Raw genomic sequence first — 25,948 nt, forward strand, 5'->3', positions numbered from 1 at the left:
TACAGGAATATAAAGGCTCGACTAACAACAAATAGCAATTATTATTGTTGTACTGTCTAAAACTGCAACATAGCAGTGCAAAATTAGTGAATACAATATTTACCTCCGGAAATAAGGAAAATCTTTTACTACAATCACGACAGTTTATTACTAGGTGAAATTATAATTTAGATCCGCTAAGCAATAATAAACTCTCACAATTATTTTTTTAAACATACAAAACAATATAAGGAATTTTTGTTCTATGGATAACATATAGGATTTAGCTTGTGACATTTCATTTGAAAAAGTTTCTAAAACATGAAAAATATTGGGGGATACTCCTTAAAGTGGGGTGGCACCAACAAAATGTGCAGAGTACTATTATATTATAAATAATATTTATATCACAAATATTATACAACTTTAATGGTGGAAGTTTTGATAACCTTATATATTTATTAACTGTCTATATGTTCATTGCAATCCTCGATAAATACAAATACAACGTGCTAATAAAAAATACAAGAAATAATTATGATGAATTAAATAATGAGCAAATGGTAATAGTTAGGGCTTAATATAAAAGACGAAAAGGTGAAAAGTTTAAGTAATATGATTTTAAATGTTTTTTCTCGTAAAGTGTTAAAACTGTACTAACGACAGATGTATGACCATTAGTATGACTTTCAAGTTCAAAAAGTCTTTATTCAATAATTGTATTTAATGCATTTATACATTTAATGTGCTTCACAAAGCACGTGTGAAATTAGAAAGAAATTTATCTAATTAGTAACTTTGATATGATTGTTCTTAATGTAATGAAATATGACATTAGTTAGAATTTAAATATTGTACATATTTTATGTTTTTACCCAAAAACATTGTCCATAGTGTTTGAAATACAAAAGATAATTTAAAGTAATTGAATCTATTGAAATATTTAAACCATACTAAATTAACAACAAACTTATAACCTTACCTCAAAAAGAAAAGAAAAATCAATATTTATAATAATAAAGGGGCTCTCCTGACATTCTCCTCCATATGTCTCCTGACAGTCTTGTGATTCTGCAATATGAGAGTAGCAAAATATGTGATGTACAGGGAAATTTTAGGACTTTTACTTACAAAAGTTAGTGAACGATTATTTATTATAGTATTTAATACAAAGCAGTAGCGGGTACACAATAAAATAAGCAAATAGCATAGCAAATCACGGTTATTCTGTTACTATAAAATACTGATGTATGCTTAATCTAATTTATCACTGATTTAACAGCTATGATCATTTTTTAATATGATGGTTTATTTACAGAAAAGTATCGAAAGGGGCTCTTTCGTGAAGATTGTTATAAGGCTCCGAAAGTTAGAGAAATGTATGTTGGTCAAGATATAAAAGGAAAAAAGGGTTCAGGTAAGTTTGCATACATTACGCCTTAGTTGAACTTATTTATATTCTAATAATAACATCTAAAATATGTATATATTTATTCCTATTTCAAAAATATGTATATACATATTTATATTAACTAGCATTTACTCGTAGCTTTGCCCGCAATTACCTATTGAATAACAAGTATGTCATAGCCATATTATTTTCCAATGGATTGGACTTTTAGTTTGAAGAGATAAAATTTTGGGGTCAGTTGATATGAGTACCATTAAAAATACATGGTGTATATCTATTTGCAAAATTCCATTTGAATGTATAGCCCCAACAATGTGACATCTCACTTGTACTTTGTAATAATGGAAAACTTAGTGAAAACGCTTACGATATAATATAATTTTTAATTGGAAGTAGGCATGTTTAACTAAATATTATTTTACAATTAATTAATTAAATTGTTAAGAGGTTCAAAAGTTGAAAAAAATTGCCACAGGCTCTTATTTGAAGTGAATCACATGAAGAAGCATTTTTATTGTTGCCATTATAGATAAATTAAACAAGGTAAATGGCCCAAGCTAGTATACCAGTATATGTAATTGAAACAGACAGAAATGTGACAACATTTTTCAATTTCCATAGTAGGTAATTTACTTAAAACTATTTCAATATTCAGGGACCATTGTAACATATAAAATCCCGTATCTAAGTTAGCTATATTTCTTTCCGTTTATTGTTTTTCGTAATAATTTATATATCAGTGGCGGTTTGAGATATTGAACTGAAGCTCTGTTTGTTTAATGGTCTAACTATTCTTGGGAAAAGGTGTTAAGTAATAAATAGTTGTGGATGGTAAACAAATAATAAGGGCAAATAGTTTACTCTTTACCTATTATCTCAGCTCTAAAATTTAAATGAAATCAGCTCATTTACAAGACCATGCTAAAATATGGATGATTTCATTGATCAGAGCCTTAAACTTACACTGCATATGTGAAGAATGTAATTGTATTGGTAAAAGATTACTCACTCACAATTAAACAACTTATGTTTGCTCTTCCTTTGTTTATTTTCTAACGGTCTAAATGAATTAATTATGGTTTATTTGAAAAGTCAAAAGTATTTTTGTGATTCTTCGTTGAGTAACGTTCAATGCAACACCAAAATGCAGTCTAAATAGAACTTACTTCGAGGCCTTGAAATTGTTAAAATGCCACAGTTTTTGTTACGTGGTCAATATTACTAAATTTAATGTATTACTAAAGAATATTTAACCCTTTGAGTGCCACGGGTGTATTCCGAAGGCATATGCATAAAGTGCCACACTGTTTTTCGCATATTTGTAAACTTTTGGGGGAAAAAGCTGTTGTAAAATAACTACCAAACAGATTTCCATAATTTTGTTGTTGTTTTTTTTTTTTTATTAAATGCAGAATATGATACATATCGTTAGAAATAAAATATGATTTATAAAAATTTCAGTATTTATAAGAAAGTTTTTTACTTTTGTATAAAAAGTTAAGTTTCGACCTAATTTGAGTGTGTACGGTATTTTTAAGAGTTTTTCTTTATACCATGATAGAGGCCATATAATTCAAAATAAAACCCACGTGTAATATCTTATTCTAGTATTTTTAAAACATGGCATTATATGTATTAACAAAATGCTGCCCGGTACCGGCATTTTATAAACTGTACTTCATTTGTCAGAGTTTAGAAATTACTTAGTAATGATGTAGTTTTCCCAATAAATCTAATAAAACATCAATATAACACAAATAAATAGGATTTGTAAATGTTGCTAATCAAATACTTGCTAACATATTTACATAAAAGTTTACGTTTACTAAATAATAACTCTAATAATATTTACAGTGAAAATTCACGTTTTTCGCTTGGACACAACACTACATTACTTTTGTAGAGAAATACATTAAAATACAGTATAAGTTACTATTTTATTTTGTATTTACTCAAATGCTTGGTTATCGGCACATAAACAACAAGAATGGCCGTTACGCAACACGGTACTCGTCCGCTACGTCGTGTGACTGGAAGACTGAGTCATCACACAGGCACCTCGGTATTATCACAGCCCACTATTTTTGGACGAGTTTTCCTTATCAGATATCAAAATAAACTTCATTATACGTTCCTTCTTCCTTAACGAATCGAATAATACTCGATGAGTTATACTTCATATCTCCAAATCGTCTCCAAATAGACACACGAATGACCTGACATTTTCGAATAATGAAACGTTTGTTCTTATAGTTTTTGATTTCATTGACTGTCGTAATAACTTGTAAATTCCAAAATTGGTTAAATAAAGTTAGTTGTTTACTGTAATTTGTTTTGTCCCCGGTAAGGAAAACTCGTCCAAAAATAGTGGCTTCTTGATAAGTACCCAAACAACTAAGTTTCACAGATAAATAGTAGAGAAACAACATAAAACTCATATTTATTGATAGTTTGGAACCTATTGAATACAGCTGTCTGGTTATTTGGCCAAAATAATCTTGTACTATATAAAATATTATCGAAATACGGAAAGTCAAAATTGGCGACGTGGTGGCACTCAAAGTGTTAAGATGTGACGGGTTAGACCATTAAACGTATATAGTTTCAGTTTGATATCACAAACCATCACTGAGATATAAACTATTACAAATAAAAACCCCCAATATGGACAGACAGAAAACTAAGCTAGACAGGGCTATACATTATATGGCAAACATTTTTTGTTTTAATCTATAACATAATCTGGTAAAATTTATGGTAGTCAATACAGGATATGTGTCTATAAATGCTGAAAGCTTGACTTTTGACACATCTTAATATTGGTGATTTAACAAATGTTTTGAGCTGAATATTCAATTTTTAATTTTTTCAAATAGTACACTAAATTCAGAATTTATTTTATTTTACCATTATTAAAACTTTTGTTATTTTTCCTTGTAATTGGTATTAGCCAAACTTTTAATTAATATATTAGATTTATTGTGAATTTAGGTTAGTGAATGGCAACTTTGTTTATTGTATTTTATATTTATGTATACTATATGTATGTGTGTATAAATGTGTACTGTATCTCATCATATGCCTCTGGACGTTTTAATCAGATGCAGACGTCATGGAGAGCAGCTTTTTGGCAGGAATATTATTTTTATTAGGAAAGGACTCTTTTTATATTATTTTTTTACATTGTTTTGTTTTTGTTACGCTGACCAGCTACCGGTTTTTGGTCAGTGTATTTCCAAAGAATGTATATTGTTCTGTATTTGTTTGTAAATGGTGGAAAATAAAGTTAGTATTATTACTATTATATATAATTCAATATATTTTAGGCATAATTTACTTACAATGAAACTACCTCATCTACAATGTTATAGTTGTTTTGTGAATGAGAAAGATTGTGAAACAAGAGATCTAAATTTTACTTACTTTGCAGCAATAGTAAAGAGTTTCAAATCAATCACGTGGACGATTTCTACATTTGTGTTTGTAGTCAACAACTTATTAAATTTGTTGCTTATTCGTTGTTATACCCGGTTTATAATAAGATTAACTGCTTATCACTCAGCTTAACAAAAAATAATCTCAAGAGTCAAATATTGTTCTTCAGACTGTGTTACGTACTTTCTGTAATACCACATTCTTTTATCCATTGCAATTTGTGATTTATGTAATATAGCTTAATATAATTTACGCATTTCTGACATCTAATTAGCCGTAATTAATATGAGATTGGTTACATGAAAAACTGGTGATAACTTGTAGTTGTAAAACATATTTTGCAAAGATTTCCTATTCACGTAGAAATAAAATAGTCTGTTTAATTTTTATATGTTTGATGTATGCAAAGTAACATAATGTATGATTATTACAGTAATGTTTTTCTTTTGTTGTTTGGTTCCAAAAAATACTATGTTGGAATTTTTTATATTTCGTAAAAGAAATTTAATTTTCATTGTATTTTTTATATATTGTTGTTGTACAAAATACACAATAGGAATCATACATAACATGTAATAATTTTCTGTTTATGTATCATGTTTGGTCATATTATTTTTATTTTCACATATGTATTATATAAATTAAAACAGTTATTATGGAAATATCCATCCGAATCACCACACATGTTACTAAGGTAACAAGACTTTTTATTTATTATCTTTTTTAATCTCTTAAACAGATAATAAATACAAAAAATTTAGGCTGCTTTACCCATTATATTTGTAATCTATGTTCAATTTAAGTCATACTTTTATATTTCTATGACCGCGTATTTGGGATTTGTATACAAGTAATTGCTTCTATATTATGTATTGTTTGATTCCAAAGTTAATTTATAGATACATATTCATTAGGATTAGTCCATATATATCATTAACTAAATTTGTTAAGCATATCTTAAATGATTTTATGATACAAGAAACAATTAAGTTTTATATTGTATTTTTTTAAATGTTAAGAATCAAATATTGTAACTTGTAGTTGTAATATAAATTTTGTAAAGATTTATCCTTTATGTAGAAATGAAATAATATACTGAAATGTCCTATTTTTTTAACATGTATGCTACAATGTGGTTGTTCAAAATGCACAGTATGAGTCTTAATTGTATAATTCTTTTCTATTCATAAACCAAGTTTATGTAGGTCCAATTGTTTTCCAATTGTGTTTTAGTATTTAGATTACATAAAAATTCATAAAAGATCCTATCCCAAACACTGCATGGTGATGTTACGGGTTTTAACGAAATTTCGTTTTATTTAATCGTTACAAAATTTGGAATAAGACTATGTTTTTAACACTGATATTTGTGATTTACTTTTGATTAAAGTACTAATTTTTAGATTTGTATGACAGCGTGTTTTGGGATTTATTTTTGGTTAAAATCTTCTATATTATTTATTATTTGTTTCCAAAGTAGATTTCAGTTTATATAGTAGTAGGCTTATACTGTATTACTTATAAAAATGTCGGTTCCAGTTTATTATATTTTACTAATTTTATATCTAGAAGCGTTTCACTTCAAATAGCATTGAAAATTTACAAGATTTCAATGAGGTCATTAACATAAATGTAAAATAAATTAGTTTCATAGCAAATGTATACGTTTTCCTCCTTTTGATACATACCAATGACTTCATATGCTATAGGTACCATAAAATTTTTATTTACAATAAACTTATAGTATGAGTAAAAAATGTGTCATATCCTAATGCCAAAACTAGTTTTGTTTAAAATAAATCGATTGGATCCAAAAGTCTGGAAACATATTAATGTCAGCCAAATAGTCATCCAACTCACGTCCTGCCTCTAGTATTAAATCCGGTTACAGTTTTAAAAACTGGGTCTGTGTTATTGTTGATTGGTAGGCCACAGGTATGCACTTCCACTAGACCTACAAGCGAGTCGTTGAAATCCCGCCTATTGGACACGTAAAACTGACCGCCAGGCGAAGGGCAACACTGGCTACAAGGTGTACGAGGTGTAGACCGCAGGATTGCTGGTCATAATTTCACAAGCTGGCGCAGTTTCAGTTATCTGACCACGAGTGTAGGTACATACCTAGACTATACGACTTGTGACTTTTACTGCAAAGGTTATCACCCGTTTTTAATCATGCTGACTAAATATGTCAGTCTTTGCTAAAGAAACTGTTCAAAAATTTACACAGAGTTTGACGTTAAAGGCATAAGGACAAATCCTCTCCCGTAAAAAAAACGCTTTATATAATTTTGAAACAATTTGTTATAATTTTGTTTTTTTTTAAATGTTTTTTACAGTAAAAATGATACACAACATGACTTGGCTTGATATATGAAAAGTTCTACATTCAAATGTTTTACCTTCAATTTTATGTACAACATGTATTTTTAGTATTTGAATACATTTACATTTTGAATGGCATTGGAAGGGATAGTAAATAAAATTTACATTTCAGTCGATTACTTCACGTGACTTATTTAAGGTTTAAGACAACTTATGAGATATGAGAAATACTCATTAAAGCTTGTTGGTGGAAAATATATTTTCAAACGTTTTCGGCTCTTTATAAGAATATATTAATGTATTTGATTGTTATAATCTCATGATATATCTCAGTTCACTCCTACTAAATATTCAATTTACAGTAAAATTAAGTTATTCATATAATTTTCATCTTTAACTGCAAATATTTGTACTTTAAGTATATTTGTATTATTTCTTAGCTAGACCAATATTTAAATAAATCAACACACCGATAATACCAGTCTGTGTTTTATTGGGAATTCATATGTTTTAAGGGAAAATTTCATATTATACATAACACCACAACAAAATATCCTCTGTTGAAATAAAGTATTTATAATACTAATTATACAATATATTTAACACCTTCATTGTGCCATGAGACGAGTACCTAATAAATATAAGAAAGCCAGGGTAACAAACAGCTAGAATGCCCCCGGCAAACATTAAAACAATAAACACGGATTTGACTGCCAAAACAGACTTTGTTAACAAGGTTAAGTGCAATGAACTTAAATTTAAATTATTTATCTTAAGGGATCTAAATAAAACTATGTTTATTTTTTTAGTAAGCACTACACATACTATTGGTTTAAGAAATCAAAAAGATAATCTGTGAAATCCTTTGGATGGTTTAATCTTGAGATGACTTTATACAGCAACGTGTGTAATAAATTAGTCTGGCTACATTGTATTCAATTTTCACTAATCTTTATTCGTGTTCATATCTTTTTGAATAGTTGTGGAAACTTCTGTTTCTTGACAGCAAATTTTAATTGGCAACTACAAAATTTCAAATCATTTTACAGAACTTATGACACATTATGTAATAAGTTTTAAAATATATAATAAATACTATTAATATTTGAATATAGAATAATTTTTTATTAATAGATTGACTAATTATTATTATATTGTGCTTACGTACACCATAGTAGAACTTATTTATAAGAAAAGATATATGATTGTTATGTACATTGTTACATTCAGTTGTATCTGTAATTTTAATTATGTAACTATACACAATGATTTTATATTAATTTTGAAAAAAAGTGTCTGTTTTATAACTGATTATTCTTTTATAATTGATTGTAACCTAACTTCAAATTTAAACTGGAGAGAAATGTTTAATACATAGTTATTTTAAAAGAAGTATATTTGTATTGTATAATTAAATTAATATATTGAACCAAACTTAAATATTTATTGGAATCCCTTACTCCTGGAGATAATAAATGTCATGGGATACTTATTACTTGATTAAGATTTCCTGAGTGACTTCCTTTCGACATTCATAGTTGTATATCTCTACACTGCTATCATTTTGAACTATAGGTAAGGAATGGTACTGGACATGTGTTGGAGCCAATGAAGAAGTTCCTGACTTGATGTGGCGAGATTAATTTTTGGACGGTTTGGTATAGTATATATTTTTATTACTATGATTTTCCTTCAATGATATTCTTATATGAGTGTATTATCTCATTGGCAAGATAAAATTTGTTGATCCCTGATGAAGGGCAGATTCTACACCTGATCAGGTTGGTGTGATGAAAAGAGGTTTACTTCCAAAATCATTCTAAACATGCAGATAGTACTTTAATGGTAAAATTATTCAGAATGTATAACCCATGAATAAACAAACACAAATGTTGTTTTAAAACACTTTTAAAAGAATAAGAATTATATTTATACATTATATTAATTTTTTGTGATAGGTAAGGTGTAATCTAAACATTTAGGACTGAATAAACAAGATATTCAATGATAAAGAAGCATTCTTTAATTTTAGTAAATTTTTAATTCAATATTAATTTAATAATTCAGAATCTAAATCCAAAAAGTTAAAGAAACCTCAGATGGACCTTGAAATCAATATAATATATTTTACTATTTAATAGCTTATAAGTTCAACATATTTCATCTAAACTTGTAAGGTTCTTTTTAAAAACATTTTATTAAGTAAAACTGGGATAAAATGGATTTGATCTTAAAAATCTGAAGTTTTTCATAAAAATATTATAATACATACTTGCATACAGTTTCAGCAAGACCAGATAATCATGTGGTCTTCTTGTTTTGATTTCAAGAAACATAATGTTAAGATTGAATATATTGTAGTTTTTAACAAGAATTTGCAGAGAAAGAAAGTTTGTGCTAATCATTTGAATGATTAAAAATTAATTTATAATTTAATTGAGTTGGAGTAGTTTTCAATGAAAGCTTTAATGTTTTTGAATAAAAAAGAAGGGTATTTGACTAATACCTATGTGATAAATGACAATATCCTACCATTTGTTTGCTTACAGCCGTTACTTAAATTCTCATAAGTACATACAGACATTTTTCAAAAACATCATTTTGGCCACAGAAAATCAGTTTAAAACTTATATAAAACTAATAACACTCACATAGTTTATAGGAATGGGGTTGAGAATCCCTGATTTAAAGACTTACTAAAAATATATGACTTAAGTTACTATGTGATTTAAGTTACTAAATATTAGTATTTAGTTTCATTGTAGTGACGCTATTCTTTGTACCTTGTACATATTACAGAATAAAGTAGTTTGACTATGACTATGCTGATATTCTTCTACACGATGTTTCCAGGAACATTAAATGTGTATTAGAAAGATCATCAGAGCAGAACCTTACAAATTCCTTTTTAAATTTCTCTGCCACCATTTGACTCATTTGTCTTTCACAACTAAAAGCTGCAGAAATGCAGGGAGTAAATGTTAACCCATATTTTTTGAAAATGTTTTTTATATTTTTCTCAATTACTCCAATGTTTTTCTGTTATTTATATATTTATTTCCCACTACAATCTTTTCCAAACTGAGTTGCTTCTTCAATAATTATATGAATCAAATAGATAACTTACATGTTGTTTTCCTCTTCTACAGATGTGGAACCCCTGATTCATATGACGGTGTCTTTGAAGACACCAAATACTTAAGATTCCAAATATACGTATACATTATTAAAATGATAAAAGATATTTTCTGTTTTGAAGTTAATTGATCAAATAATTTCATTTTATATTAACAATATGATATCAGTATAGCATAGTGGACCAATATTATACTTGTGTGTTAAAGTCCTTTCACCTGATCTTCCATCATATTGATCAAACCTTCAACAAAATATCTGTATTGATAGTCAGTAATGTTTGCAACATCACTTGAGCCTCCAACTAGCAAGATATTATTGAATGTTTATTAATGTATGGATTGATCTTTAAAGCACCAATTACTGCCTGTCAAGCAGCACCAGGAAGTACATAATCAAATGTTGAAAAACCACTTGATAATTCTCCATCAAAAACTTTTGCCATATCCCTACCTATGAGTGACCACAGTTAGCTTATTTACTGGTGTAATCCCTGTTTCAGTTTTTATAAGAAATTTTGTGACATATTTTTCTGTTTATTAACAAATAACACTTTAGTTGAGTCATCTATTTGTAGTTGTTCATATATAAGATCTTTTAAAACTTAAATCCTTTCTCTAAGTACTTAATTTTATGATTTAGTACAGATATATGACCCTACACAGATTCATTTTGTAGATCAATTTTCATCTTACCAATCTTATTTCCACATTTTTCATTATAGACATGGTTGTTTGTAAATTCATTAAGGAGAGTGTAAATTTTACTGTTTGAAAATGCAGTACAATTATTAACGATTTAGGCTAATAGTGAGCACGTAAACAGAGGAGTTTCAAAAAAATATTTCATTTCTACTCGTTTAAAGGGGATTATGGGTGACGGCAACATAATTAGAAAGATCTAGCCAAATTATTTCATTGAAGGATAGTATTGACCTACAAAGTACCGATCGTAGGATCACCTTACAATATTTTAATGTACAATTCTGTTTAACTGTGTACAAAAAATTAAATAAATTTGAAAAGTGGAATAATTTTTTCAAAGTGACAGTTTTATAAAAATATTTTTAATCAGTCCACTAGGAATTGCAGGTATGGAAAGTTCAAAATGTAAACAATTCTGTAATGTCCCAAATAAACCGCTGAACATAAACATGAAAAAATTGTTATAGTAGCCTACGCAAATAAGACAAGCTTCAGGGAGTGACCGTTATTAATTTATGACATAAGGAGATGACATTATTATAAATAGAAATTTCACTATCTAGTTATTTTTTATTTATAGCCTTTTGTAAAGGTTCTTATTTTTATTTTCAAGAGTTTTTCTGTGGGCCATGTTATAATGTCCAAAATTATGCTTCACATTCCTATCACTTTTAGACAAATAACAAATATTTCTGCATTTAGAAATAGCATCAGGGGTATTATAATACCAACAGCCTTATTGCACCACCTTAATGGGACCTAAGTATGTATATTAACAATTTCCGTATACAGGTATCTCGCAGTACAAAGATAAAAACGCTGTAAATATTTTTGACCATTCCTACTGCAGTTGTATTTTTTAAGCCTAAAATTGTATGCTTAAAGTGGTTTATAGGCTATAAGTATCCAAAGATACAAGAAATCGAATATTTAGACTATTTATATAATCACGTGCAAAACAGGACTGGTAAAAATGCGGCAACACTATAGGTCTAGGTATCGATGGGTACTATAAAACTACTCATTGGAGTTTATAAAATAAAAAGTAAATATGAAAGTCCAAATATATTTATGATTTATGCAATCAATAGTTTTATCATTGCATCATTTTGACCATTAGGATATATAGATTATTTAAACTAAATGTAAACTATGAACACTCGGACATTGAAGTCTTAATCGCATTTACTGTAAAGATATATTATATATGTATTGTTTATTAGGTTATAAACTACTGGTTCACAACTTCTAATAATAGTTTTTAATTTACACTTTCAGATAATCGGTATATCTGAGGTTTGTTGACTAAAGAGATGTGGTAATATATCATATTTTTCAATGGTAAACGTTATAAGCTAACTTAATCAATGAATACTTTAAAAGTGCATTTATACAAATCAAACCTTAACAGTGTATGAAAAAACCTATTTCATAGGTATAATCAATTTGAATTACAAAACGCGCCTGCAGCTGAAGGACGCAACTACCTGCACGCGGCCTCAATGTCCTAAGTGCTGGTTTAGACTGTAAGACCTGTACTAAAAAGACCTGGGCTACATGAGACTGCTGTCGCTCAGCCAAATTCCCTGTAAGATTTTGTAAGAGTAACAATGTGATCTCTATTTAGAAATGAAGCTTCATACATCATTTAAAGTCTATAAGACATTTATTTCGTTTTCAAAATATCTTTGCGAAAGACAAACCGACAGGCATAAATCAATTTTGCCAGTACACTGAATGGCATAAAAATATCTAAAATTCCAAGTTTGGATCTCAATCAGCTCTCGAGATATAATGATGAAAGTTAAGCTTAAATGGCGCTCAGTCAAATACCTTGTAGGTGTATGCATTTTTATCGAATTCGATATTTCTTACATTTAAAAGAGGCTTCATAAAAAATCCAAAACTTAATCACGATAAGTGTGGGGATGGTCAGAAGTGACATTTTCATTCCCCAATTTCGATTGTTTATCAATAATAAATTTATCCAAATAACTTTGTTTACATGTGTTTACTACTTATGAGCTGTAGGGGAGGAGGTGTATCTATAAGAAGAATGAAACAGTAGGTCTTTGTAAGCTAAGAAAACATAGCTTGTATTTATTTTGTATCTACTAATTTTAATGCAATGCATTGAAGAATTGTGCAACTCAATACAATACTTTATTTTCTCTTATGTCCAAGAACTGAAAAACATGACGTAATTATTCAGGGATAAAAGAGTCTTATTACTTTTGAAGAATAAAGTAAAACACATAGAAATATTTCAAAGTCATTAAACAACATAAAACATATAATAAAAATCGTGGATACGTAGTTCCGTTTATAAATTAATAACTGCCATGTCCTATTCTGATGAGCGTCAGAATGGGCCAGGATCGTCAGAAAGGTAGCGCTTTCGTATAGAAATCGTCAGAAAGGGAGCAGTTACTTACATATATATATATATATATATATATATATATATATACACGTACTTATATATACAGTATATATATAAAACCACTTACTAATAAATATATAAGAATTCCTATCTACTTCAAGAAGTACTAGAAACTTTAAATTTAGAATGTATATAGCTTTTACCATGTATATTTAGAATGTAATTGTATAGTATAGAAGTATGGAATTTGATCCAAGTGTTAATGTGTGTGTGTGTATATATATATATATATATATATATATAAGTAGATATATATATGCCGGTTCTAGCGCACTTTTAGAGCCGACCGAAAATCAATATAATTACTAAGTTTAAAAGACAAAATTTTTATTTACCATACAATTCTAAAATAACTATGATAATCTATCTGTATTCAAGCAACCTTTCAAGGACAATGTGTGGAATTTTCCATGGAATTTCAAGAAGTACTAGAAACTTTAAATTTAGAATGTATATGGCTTTTACCATGTATATTTAGAATGTAATTGTATAGTATAGAAGTATGCAATTTGATCCAACTGTTAATGTGTGTGTGTGTATATATATAAGTAGATATATATATATATATGCCGGTTCTAGCGCACTTTTGGAGCCGACCGAAAATCAATATAATTACTAAGTTTAAAAGACAAAATTTTTATTTACCATACAATTCTAAAATAACTATGATAATCTATCTGTATTCAAGCAACCTTTCAAGGACAATGTGTGGAATTTTCCATGGAATTTATGTTAGCAATACTCGGGTGGGAATTTTTGTGCTGCACAATAAAGAATGGTAGCACAAATTGACAAGATATTTGAGAAATGTTTATATCAGAGATTATATAGTTTTTTGGAAAAATACAACCTGTTATCAAGAAAACATTATGCTCTTAGAATTAACAACAATACAAAAGAAGCAATAATTTTAGTTGTAAACAGCATTGATCAAAATACATTAATTACATATCTAAACCTTAAGAAAGCCTTTGATACTGTAGATTTTAAGATATTACTATACAAATTAGAACAATTAGGAATTAGAGGTAAATTTTTAGACTTATTTGCTAGTTATCTTGATAACAGGTTCTCCAATACAAGAATTGGTACCAAAATTTCAAATTTAGAAAAAATCACCTGTGGTGTACCTCAAGGAAGTTGCTTAGGCCCTCTCTTGTTTTTAATATACATCAGTAGTATCACAAATCTAAATTTACATGGTGAACTAGTACTCTTTGCTGATGATACAGCCTTAATAGTCAAAGGCAATGAATTATATGAAAAAACAAAGGAGGACCTGACAAAAATAAAAAATTGGTTACAACAAAATAAATTAACTTTAAACCTACAAAAAAACCGAATAAATAGACTTCTCTAAATCAGACGAACAACTAGATATTAAAAAAGTTGAATCGTATAAGTACTTAGGCTGTATCATAGATGTAGACTTAACTTTTAATCAACATATCCAGTGTATTGAAAAACAAATTTAAAAAGCTGTTAAACCATTATATGTATGTAAGGAAGAAAACTTTATGTCTTTTCTAAATTATTCAATAACCACTTGGGGTAATAAAAATATCTCAAACCTTTCTAAAATTTAAACATATTATGACTAGATTTAAGATAAAAAATATTATATCTTTAGATTCCTTATATACATATAACAGGATAAAATTAGCCCGTAAAAATAAGTTAGATGTAAGTAGTTTAAGTAACCTAGAATTAGACGTTTTCAACAAAAATTTAAGTGATATAAAATTAAAAGCATACTTTACTTATGAATATATTCCAACAAAAAGTTATTTTAATCTTTTATTCAAAATAATATTAATCTGTATTCAAAATTCTTTAGGTTTAATTGAGATTACTTGTCCATTACTTTAAAACAGAATTGACTGTAGAAAGTATGGTTTAGTGGTCTCATTGTACCTCTCTAATGTCATTCTTAATCACCCACTAATCTAACGATACCACCACCTTCAGACGATACCTAGTCGTGAATCTCATTACAGTAGAGATAAGTCAAAGAAGCCGTATTTTGAAAATCCAAACCTCAGCCATAAAAAGTTGTGTGAACTTTTTAAGTGTTTTTACAAGGAAAAGACTGGAGAAAATCTAAAAACATCTACATTATACTACATACCATAATTTTTTCCTGCACAAGTTAAACTATGGTTTTACTATACCACGTACAGATGTATGTGACTTTTGCTCTCAGTGTATAGTAAAACTGAAGACTAATCCAAATGACGAATGCAAAACTAGCTATAATAATTATCAAAGGAAGTACAAATCGTTTAAAAATTTAAAAGATGGTCTTCTTAAGCAATGCAGTTGTGATGATAGCAACATTTTGCTTTTAGAATTTGATTATGCTCAAAATTTGCCTTTGCCGAAGACAAATGAAACTTCCCAGTTCTATAAAAGATTAATGTGGGTGTATATCTTTAATGTGCATTGTCACACCGACGGTAGTAGTGATTTATATTACTACCTTGAAACTGAATCAAAGAAAAATCCTGACACAGTTTGTTCTTTCGTGTATGTTTTTATTAAACAAAAATTAGAAGATAATCTTGAATTTAAAGAAGTAGTTTTTCTCTCAGAAAGTACAGGAGGACAAAATAAAAACAAGTTAATTTCAACATTTTGTAGCTGATTGGCTATAGATCTTGGAGTACCTGTATCTCATTTGTTTCCCGTAAGAGGTCATAGTTTTGGCCAGTGCGACAGAAATTTTGGGGTTTGCGGGAGAAAAAATTAAAGCAGAAGAAAAGATCCACACCCTTACAAAGTAGCCTTTATAGATGTTTATAGAGGTAGATGTAAAATCTATCCTCTATTACAATGCGTACGGTTTGCGAATACTCTATCTTTAAGATACGACGAGAGCCAGTCGTACGGCAAACCCCTAATACCACTAGTCCATAACTGGTGCAACAGTGTCACATGAGGCACACAGTCAAAAGCTTTGGAAAGGTAGACAAATATGCTCATCACACGTTCTCTTCCCTCAAGTCCATCCATAACATTATGAAAAAGTTCAGTTACGGCTTCTATGGTTGATTTGTTTTTCTTAAACCCAAACTGTTCAGGACAGAGAATTTCGAAGTGGTCAAGGAACTGTTCAAGCTGTTCGAGGAAAGTTTTTTCAAAAACTTGGCTAAGAACTGGGAGGATGAAAATTGGACGATAGTTGCTTGAAGTGCAAGGATCGTTTTTTTTATATAAATTAGATATCTACTGTGCGGCGGACGGAAAGACAGCCTGCGTAAACGAGAAATTCATTAATTTTGTGATTGGTGTCAAATATGCTTGAAACACTTTTTGATTAACCACAAAGACATTCCATTAATGTCACAAAACTTCTTTGGTTTGAGATCTTGCATGATACGGGCTATCTCTACCTAACTCACAGGACAAAGGAACATGGACGAGGCCGATATAGTCAATAACCCCCCCGCAGTGGACATTCTGATTCATAGAACTGTCTGTTCCAGCAACATTTGAAAAGAAATCATTAAATGCGCAATTGCTACTTTTAATGGATCATCAATAATTTTATTATTAGTTTTAAGTTTCGGAAGTTATTGAAAATTTGGATTTTTTTTATATTCGAAGTATTTTGTTGTTTTGTGTTTAAGTTATTTAATATTTTTAAAAATATCCAAAAGTTAAGCGACGAAATCCCCTCAAAGTCAGAACTTTAAATAAATCCAGATCACGGAGAGCTCTTTATGGTACGTAACAACCTACAATAGGCCGATTTGTTGGGCTTTCCGCAGAGATTCTTCTTCTGGACGTGGACTCGACAACACCAAAAAAACGACCACACCGGAACTCAATGGCGAATATCGAGGGAAGTGCTCCGGCACCCCCTGATGGAGAAACAAGCCTTCCGGGGCCACTGGCTGCTCTCCTGGATACCTGCGCGGCTTCCAAACTCAGTTCCAGTTTTTGGCGCCCCAAAAGGCCTTTTTAAAGGCCACATTGGACTTTCCGCGGAATGTCTTCCTGATGCCCGGACTGCGGTTCCTGCTGCCCCAGCGACCTCCCACGGCCTGTTGGAGACCAGGAGCAGCCCGCCAGAGTCCGCTGCCCAGCCTGCGGTTATGTTGGAAAACTTCGCCAAAAAAGGCCTTATTAAAGGCCACTTCAGCCCATCGGCGGATTCCGGCACTGCGGCCCGCCTGACGGCTCCAACTTCTTCAGGAGCCTTCTCTGGACTACAGGAGACAGTCCAGACCCCTCCAATGGCCGCTGCCCTGCCTTCCACGGACTATCCAGTTGAAGGTAAATATAGCCTTTCACAAGGCAACCACCCACCTGGGACAGGAGATCAGGGCCCAGGTGTAGTCCGGAATGCCCCGGAGACCAGCCATGGTGCGGTCAGGAGGTGCCAGGGAAACCTGCGCCTCCCAATTAGCCTTGCAAAAGGCAACCACCCACCTGGGACAGGAGTTCAGGGCCCAGGTGTAGTCCGGAATACCCCGGAGACCAGCCATGGTGCGGTCAAAAACGGCCAGGGTGCCCTGAGCCGGCCGGACGTCTGCTCCGCAAACTCCATGCGGAAGAGGCAGGCGACGACCGACTCAGCCCTACCCTCCAAGTGCCGTAGAACTACGGGCACTGAGATGGAGGTTGAGAGGGAGCCTCGCATCCCGCCCGTTATTCTTGACGTCCCGAAAGGGTGGGCCAGTCATGCCGTCACCTTGAGGCAGCTCCTGAGTGGCGACCTGGAGGCGGTATGTACCGCCAGAACACTGCGTCTAAAGACGTCGACGGTGGCCCACTTCCGCTCTCTCCAGCGGTATCTCCATGGCGAGGGGATACTGTTTCATACCTTCTCGCTCGCCAGCGAGAGATTGCTGAAGGTGGTAATTAAGGGCCTGCCTTCCACCCTGTCGTCTGAAGAGGTCATGGCGGAGGAACTTCAGGAGGAGGAGTTCAACGTGGCCGATGAGGGGCCAGCCAACCAGCCTCTGGCAGATCTCCCTTCGGAACAGCGAGGGACGGAGGCCCGCCGCTGAAATCTACAACATCCAGCGGCTGTTGTACTGCAGACTGAAGGTGAGGAACTTCACCAGGCCCGGCGGCCCGATCCAGTGTCACAGGTGTCAAGAGTTCGGCCACGGCTCCAACCACTGCCACCGGGAGCTCCGCTGCGGTGATGCCCACCCGTCCAGAGCCTCTGCCCGAAGGAGGCGTCTGTGCCAGCAAGGTGCTGCAACTGCGGCGAGGCCCACTCTGCTAATTACAAGGGTTACGCCAAATACAAAGCAGAGCGCCAAAACTCTTATGCGGCTGCAGCCAAGGCCAGGAAGCCTACGCCTGCCCCTGCGAGGACGCAGCCGCCAAAGGCACGAGGAAACCCTCCCCACCACCTCCAGTCGCTGACGTCCAACCCTGACTCCTCCACTGACAGCCAGGACGAGGACGACGGCTTTGAGACCGTGAGGCGCAGCCGCCACCGACTTCCACGGAACCCCAAAAACCGTGGAGGCCGTTCACCGGCGAGAAGGCCAAGGAGTCGGAGCCCCTCCCACCACCAGCCGCCCGACAACCTGAGAGGCCCAAGGAATCGACACCAGCCTCCGAGCACAAACCCAGGCCGACTCCTAGACTACGCCTTGAAGTCCCGAATCCTGCTCAGGCTACCACTACCACTGCCACCTCCGCCCCTGCCCCACAACCCACCCGGGACACACCCATGGCCACACAGCCCGCTGCCCACCTGCATCAAGAACTCAAGACAGGAATCTCTGAGATCCTCTCCCAGCTGACAGCCATGGTCCATATGATGGGCCGACTCATGGAGCTCCTGGGCACCTCCCTCCATGGGTAAGCTCCGGATCGTCAGCTGGAACACCAACGGGCTAGCGGGAAAGAGGCTGGAGCTCAGCCAGCTTCTAACGGACATGGATGTAGACGTCGCCCTAATCCAAGAAACCCACTTCAGGCAAGCAGACCGCTTCGGTATCCCAAACTTCCAGGTGTACCGCACCGACAGGCTGCAGCAGAACATTCGTCCCAGCGGAGGCACGACAGTCCTGGTACATCGCCGACTGCCTCACCGCCTACTGCCTGCTGTTCCCACGCCGGGGATCGAGGTTACTCGAGTAGCCATTCCATACTACGGAGCCGAACTCGAGACCGCCTCGATCTACAACCCGCCTCGGAAATGCTGCAGCCACAACACCTGGACATCCTGCTGCGACCTGGCGTTCCTGCACTTGTGGCAGGAGACATGAACGCCAAGCACCTGGACTAGGGATGCCGAGTCACCAACGCCGTCGGAAGTGGCCTCAAACGTTTCCTGGAGGGCCGCCAACACATCGAACTACTGGCTCCTGAGGATCCCACCCACTACCACTACGACACTCAAAACCAACCTGACATCCTTGACGTTGGTCTAGCTGGATCACTTCACGTACACTTCGAGGTTTTTGCCGTGTCTGACCTCTCGTCGGACCATGTGTGGGTGATATTCGACCTGCCAGACGACGGAGCGCCGGTCTACCCCCCGGCGCTTCCCACCAAAGTCAACTGGCACAAGTACGGCAACTACCTCGCTGACAGGACCCCGGCCTCCACCAACTCTTGCCGAATCACCAGACCAGCTAGACCAACAAGTACTAGCACTGACCACTACTCTCCAGGAAGCAGTGACCATCTCCTCGTCCCCTCTCTCACGGAAGGAACTTCATCCACCACTCCCTGAGAACCTGAGAGAGGAGATGACTTCGCCGTAGGCTGCGTCGGGAGTACCAGCGGACACGATGTCCCCACGCCAAGCGAGACTTAAAGGGCCAGGCCAGGAGGTGCTCTCGTCTCCTGGCAGAACACCGAGTGGCCGCGTGGGACGACTTCGTGGAGCTCCAAGCTGACGGTGGTGTCGGCGGCATCTGGAAGGTCTCCAAGGGGAGAAAAAGACAATAAGTCCACTCCACGGTCAACGAGGCATCGTCTACTCTCCCGGCGACAAAGCCGAGGCCTTCGCCGACACCATGGAAGATCAGTTCTCCCCGCACCCAGATGTCTACGACCTGGACACCTGCGAGAAGGTTGAAAACTTCCTGGACGACTACTCACCAGACGAAGACGACCCACTGCCCCCCGTGACAACACTCGAGGTACGAGAGCATCTTCGTCGCCTCCGCCCGAAGAAGGCTCCTGGCCCGGACTCCTCGGGAACTCCTGCACTCCAGAAACGGCCGGCTTGGGTGGTCGTCACGATCACCTGCATCCTAAACTCCTGCCTACGACTTGCGCACTTCCCGACCACCTGGAAGGATGCAAAGGTGATTATGATACCCAAGGCAAGGATCCGCTCTTCCCAGAGAACCACAGGCCGATTTCACTGCTGCCTGTGCTCTCCAAGATCCTCGAGCGGATCATCCTGGCCAGGTTTCCTGAGGACTTCTTCACCTCTATCAGGACCGAACAATATGGATTTAGGAGAGGACACTCCACCACTCTTCAACTCCGCAGAGTGCTCAACCTCCTCACCAGCACTCCACTTCGGTCCTGATAGATGTCAGCAAGGCCTTCGACAGAGTGTGGCACGAGGGGCTACTCTATAAACTGACTGACTCCCCGCTGCCCGGCAGAATGTTCAGGCTGATCCGCAGCTACCACCAGCATCGGACCTTCTCCGTCAGCGTTGCCAGCTCCAAGTCCACTTCACGACCAGTCTCCTCCGGTGTGCCACAGGGATCAGTGCTCGGCCCGATCCTGTACCTGTGGTACACAAACGACTTTTCTGTAGCTCCGAGAGTCCAGCTGTCGCTCTACGCTGATGACGCCCTCCTCACGGCCACCTCCGTCAACCTGAGGATGGCTGGTGTCTACATGCAGCGGCAGCTGAATCTACTGGAGCCCTGGCTGCGGAGATGGAGGATAAAAGTCAACGCTGACAAGTGTGAGGCCATCAACTTCACGAGAAGTCCGAGGCAAGCGGACAGCCGACATCTGTCCCTCAACGGTGACAACATCTCTTGGAGGACAACTGTCAAGTACCTGGGGGTACTCCTGGATAGACGACTTTCACTGACTCCCCACGTGACAAGAGTGTGCAGCCTAGCGAGGAAGAGCTTTGTCAGTATCGGCCGCCTGCTCTACTCCAAGAAGCTTCCCATCAAGACAAAGGTCCTGCTCTACACGGCCCTGGTGCGACCGGTGATCACCTACGCGGCTCCTGCATGGTACCATCTCACCTGCAAGACTGCCAGAAGACAGCTGCTCGCAGTCCAGAGCATCTGTCTTCGGAGAGCCACTGAGTCGCCCTGGTTCATCAGGAACTCCGTGGTCAGAGCATCGTTCAACATCCCCACGATCAGGACCTTTGTGGATGGCCTGACTTCGTCTTTCGAAGAAGCTGCAGAGTCCTCGCCTTGGGAGCACATTCGACTACTACAGGCCCAGGAGGTCCCCCGTCTACGTCCTCCAATGGATGACTAATCTTTACTACTGACTACACTACTACTCTACTGAAATGACAGGTAGCACTAGCTACTAGGGCTCTGACCCGACCGACATAAGGCAAGTGCCAAATCGGCAGACGCCTTACCAGAAGTAGGGGACCAACCCCCCAGTCACAATCTGTATGCCTGCCTGCTTTCCGCGACACTCTGTTGTTTGTTAGTTGCCAGGGGAAGCAACGCTTGTTGTTTTCTTGGCAATTTAGCCATCTTGTTTTTCTTTGTGCTATAAAGTGACCGTTATTTTCAAATGTGTTGTGTATTTTTAAGTGCTTTGTGAACTGTGATTGTGATCTGTGAGTATTATGTGACTGTTTAGACTATATAATTTGTGACTTTTTATATTTTTAAGACATTAGACTTTATTAATAATATTAAGAACTTTGGCCATTGTTAACGGCAAAATTATGGCGGGAAATTGCCCGACCCCCCCCCCACCCTCGCAATCACCGCTCTGGCCGCCTAAGCGCATGAGGCCGACCAATTTGCAATTCCCCCGCGGCTTCTAGGCCTGAGAGCAGCATGTCTAACGCCTCTTCGGTTTCAGACATGGAAATTCCCCCCGTAAAATTGCCCCACCACCGCGCGAGCCGAGGTAGGTGACTGCCGCCGAGCCGCCCAGTCACTCCAACGCCAGCCGCCCCAGGAGCCGGAGCCCACCTGCCTGCCTACCTGCCCACCTGCCTGCCTACCTGCCCACCCGCCGAGGATGATTACACCGAGTCGGCACCCAGGCGAAGACACCGGCCGCCTCGCAACCCAGCCAACCGGGCCACGACCGCCCGGTTCCTGGGCAGACGTCACTAGGGACAGAGCCAACGTGACGACTGACGATGACTTCGACGAGCCCGGTCCGGTAAACACTCCACGACCGACCCTACCAGCTCGTGAGCCCGACATCAGGAGCGGCTCCCGCCTGTGAACAATTTTGAGCCCAGGCAAAAGGGCCAATTTCAAGGCCACCCTGGACACTTCACACGGCCCCACCAAGGAAGCCCCGCTGTCCCAGATCCCCAACTCCTAGACGTAAACACCTTGCTCGTCAAGGTTATCGACCAACTAACTGCGGTGGTGCAGATGCTACAATCCCTGGCGGGCATGCTGAAATCCCAGGCCGACTACTACAACGCAGTCTCCCATGGATAGGAAGCCTAGGATTGTCTCGTGGAAACTGTAACGGCCTCCGAGGGAAGCGGCATGAGCTTCTGCAGTTCCTAGGCGAATTCGACACTGACATCGCCTTGCTGCAGGAGATTCACCTCACACCGCAGACGCCATTCAGAATCCCCAACTATTTTGTCTACAGAACAGACCGACCACCCCACCCCCTACAACCACCGCCCGGCTGGTGGAACAGCCATACTAGTTCACCGCCGGGTACCTCACCGACTTGTCCCACGCCTCGGATTGTCCACGGAGGTTACTACGATCGCGGCCTGCTTCGGAGGATCGTGTACAGCTCACCGAGAACACGGCTCGACCTCGCCGAGCTCGACCAACTTTTCCGACCGGGCTACCCAGCAGTTGTGGCCGGCGACTTCAACGCCAAACACACATCTTGGGGTTGTGTTACCTACAACTGCGCTGGCCGCCAACTATTAAACTTCCTGGACACTCGCCCCCACGTCACCCTGACTGCACCGGTGGAAGCCACTCACTTCCCCGGCCGACAAAAACACCGCCCCGACATACTAGACTTTGGTCTTCACTGCAATCTTCCCGCCCCACTCGACGTCTCTGCTGTGCAGGATCTGTTCATCTGACCACCTTCCAATCACTATACACCTCAACGACTACTTTGACCGACTTCTACCCCCAAGGAAGAGACAGAACCGTGGACTGGACCAGATACTACAACTATCTGGCCGACAGCCCACAACTGACATTGAACTAGACGCTGGCGTCTCAAGACTACACTCCTGCCTACAAGAAGCAATGGATCGCTCTGCAAGACCAGCCACCGACCGACCGGACTACCGCCGCAACCTCCCGAGTCATCTCATGGACGAGATCCGACTGAGACAGCAACTCAGACGGAGATGGCAGAGGACAAGGTTCACTGGAGACAGGGCAGCCTTTAATCGCCAATCACAGAGGGGCTCCAACTTGCTACAACAAACATGGAGAGAGCCGCTGGAGGGAGTTTGTTGGCACTCTCAACACAGACGAGGGCTCCATCTGGCGGATCGCCCGAACCCTCAGAGGCGACAAGAGGACTGTCTGTCCCATCCAAGGACAGAGCGGCCTGGTCTATACAGCCGAGGAGAAGGCTGAAGTCTTCGCCGACACCATGGAGGCTCAGTTCTCTCCCAACCACGACATTGACGACCCTGAAAATTCTAGTACAGTGGAGGGCTTCCTGGAGCTTATCCTACTCCCAAAGCCTCTTAAAAACCTCACCCTAACCTGACAGCTACCGCCCAATCTCCCTCCTACCTTCCTTGTCGAAGATCCTAGAGCGACTCATTCTGGCCCGTTTTCCCCGAGGACTTCCACACGGAAATCCGTAAGGAGCAGTACGGCTTCCGACGGGGTCACTCCACCACCTTCCAACTGACTAGTGTCCTCAGACCTCACCGACTCCCACAACCAAGGGCTGGTCACCACCGCAGTCTCCCTGGATGTCAGCAAGGCCTTCGACCGCGTCTGGAATCAAGGGCTCCTGTACAAGTTGGCCCACAGTCCACTTCCTCGCAGTTTTTCCGACTTCTCTAGTCCTACCTGGCAGACAGAACTTTCTCTGTCTCAATGGAACAGGCCGCGTCGTCCTCTCGGCCCATCACCGCGGGCGTGCCACGGGATCTGTACTGGGTCCAGTGCTGTACCTGTGGTACACTAATGACATACCAGTCATTCCCAGGATGTCTCTCGCCCTCTACGCTGACGACGCACTGTTCTACAGTAAGTCGGCCACCATCCGCCAATCATATGCCTACATGAGAAGGCAAATGGAACATCTTGACCCCTGGCTGAGGAAGTGGAAGGTCAGGATTAACACTCAGAAGACCGAGGCTATCTGCTTCACCAAACACCCGCAGTATCCGGCCCAGCGAGAGAAGATTCACCTGCAGGGGGACCAACTAAGGTGGACCAAGTCCATTAAATACTTGGGAGTCGTCCTCAACAGGACTCTCACGACTGGACTTGCCGCCAGAGGGAGGATCCGCCTTGGAATGGCCGCCCGTCAAGGGCTGTCGGCCATATTGAGACCCCACTCCGGACTTCCCATCAATACGAAGCTGCTGCTCTACAAAAACGATAGTCCGCCCCATCGCGACATACGCGGCTCCTGCCTGGTATCAACACACCTCCAAGACGACCAGGAAGGCAATAAAAGCCTTCCAGAACAGGACAATCCACCAACTGACGAACACACCATGGTTCGTCATAAACACGGTCGTCCTATGGTCTGCAGGACTACCCAGCCTGCATGACTTCATCACTGGCCAGGCGAGAGCCATGTATGCAGCAGCAGCCGAATCCAAGTGGGATCACATCCGTGAGTGGGCAACCAGGCAAGCCGTCCATCCGTGGAAAATCCCACAGCTAAGAGTAATTTTAGACGACCCACCCTAGAAGACTAAATAAACTACACTATAACGACTCTCCACTTAACTCCACTACCTAAACTACTACACCACTTTACTCCTACCTAAAAAATAAACCACACACCCAAAAATTTCCCATGGCCCAACGCAAAAATAGCCCCTCTTGGGGCTGGACGTACTGACGACCAGTAGCCATTCTGCTTGTTGCAGAGAAGCTACCACAGAAAGGGACGAGTCCCGGCCTACCCGCTGCCTGCCTTTCCGCGGCATTCCAGTTCGAGACGCCGAGCTGTCATCTTAAAAAAATCGACCTCTCCTGATCTTCGTTATGGATGAAGAGCAAACTCGTCCAGACGACCGTGGTGGCGGAAAACATCTCCCCTTGCCGCTGAAGTCTCTGCTAGTCTTGCGGGGCATCTAAAGCGAGCGAGGATTCCGCCGCCCAAAACGGCCTTATTAATGGCCACTTCAGGCCATGCATCGGAGCCGCTGCTACTGCCTCC

At 38.4% G+C, this 25,948-nt stretch overlaps 1 protein-coding gene across 1 annotated transcript; it reads left to right on the forward strand.

Moving 5' to 3' along the window:
- The first annotated feature begins 18,587 nt into the window (after positions 1 to 18,587).
- On the forward strand, positions 18,588 to 19,200 carry LOC124370503 (proline-rich receptor-like protein kinase PERK9). Its single transcript, XM_046828800.1, has 2 exons — positions 18,588 to 18,633; positions 18,728 to 19,200. Exons 1-2 carry the CDS (start codon positions 18,588 to 18,590, stop codon positions 19,198 to 19,200), a joined length of 519 nt encoding a protein of 172 aa, XP_046684756.1.
- Positions 19,201 to 25,948: the final 6,748 nt, after the last annotated feature.

The sequence above is a fragment of the Homalodisca vitripennis genome, unplaced genomic scaffold (genome assembly GCF_021130785.1).
Source record: "Homalodisca vitripennis isolate AUS2020 unplaced genomic scaffold, UT_GWSS_2.1 ScUCBcl_229;HRSCAF=1714, whole genome shotgun sequence".
Classification (NCBI taxonomy): domain Eukaryota; kingdom Metazoa; phylum Arthropoda; class Insecta; order Hemiptera; family Cicadellidae; genus Homalodisca; species Homalodisca vitripennis.

Excerpts from the sequence above, each read along its gene's own strand:
- LOC124370503 (XM_046828800.1), top strand. The coding sequence starts at position 18,588 with ATGCCCACCCGTCCAGAGCCTCTGCCCGAAGGAGGCGTCTGTGCCA. Across the intron at positions 18,634-18,727 it reads CGAAGGAGGCGTCTGTGCCA|CCAAGGCCAGGAAGCCTACG; the intron begins GCAAGGTGCTGC and ends ATGCGGCTGCAG.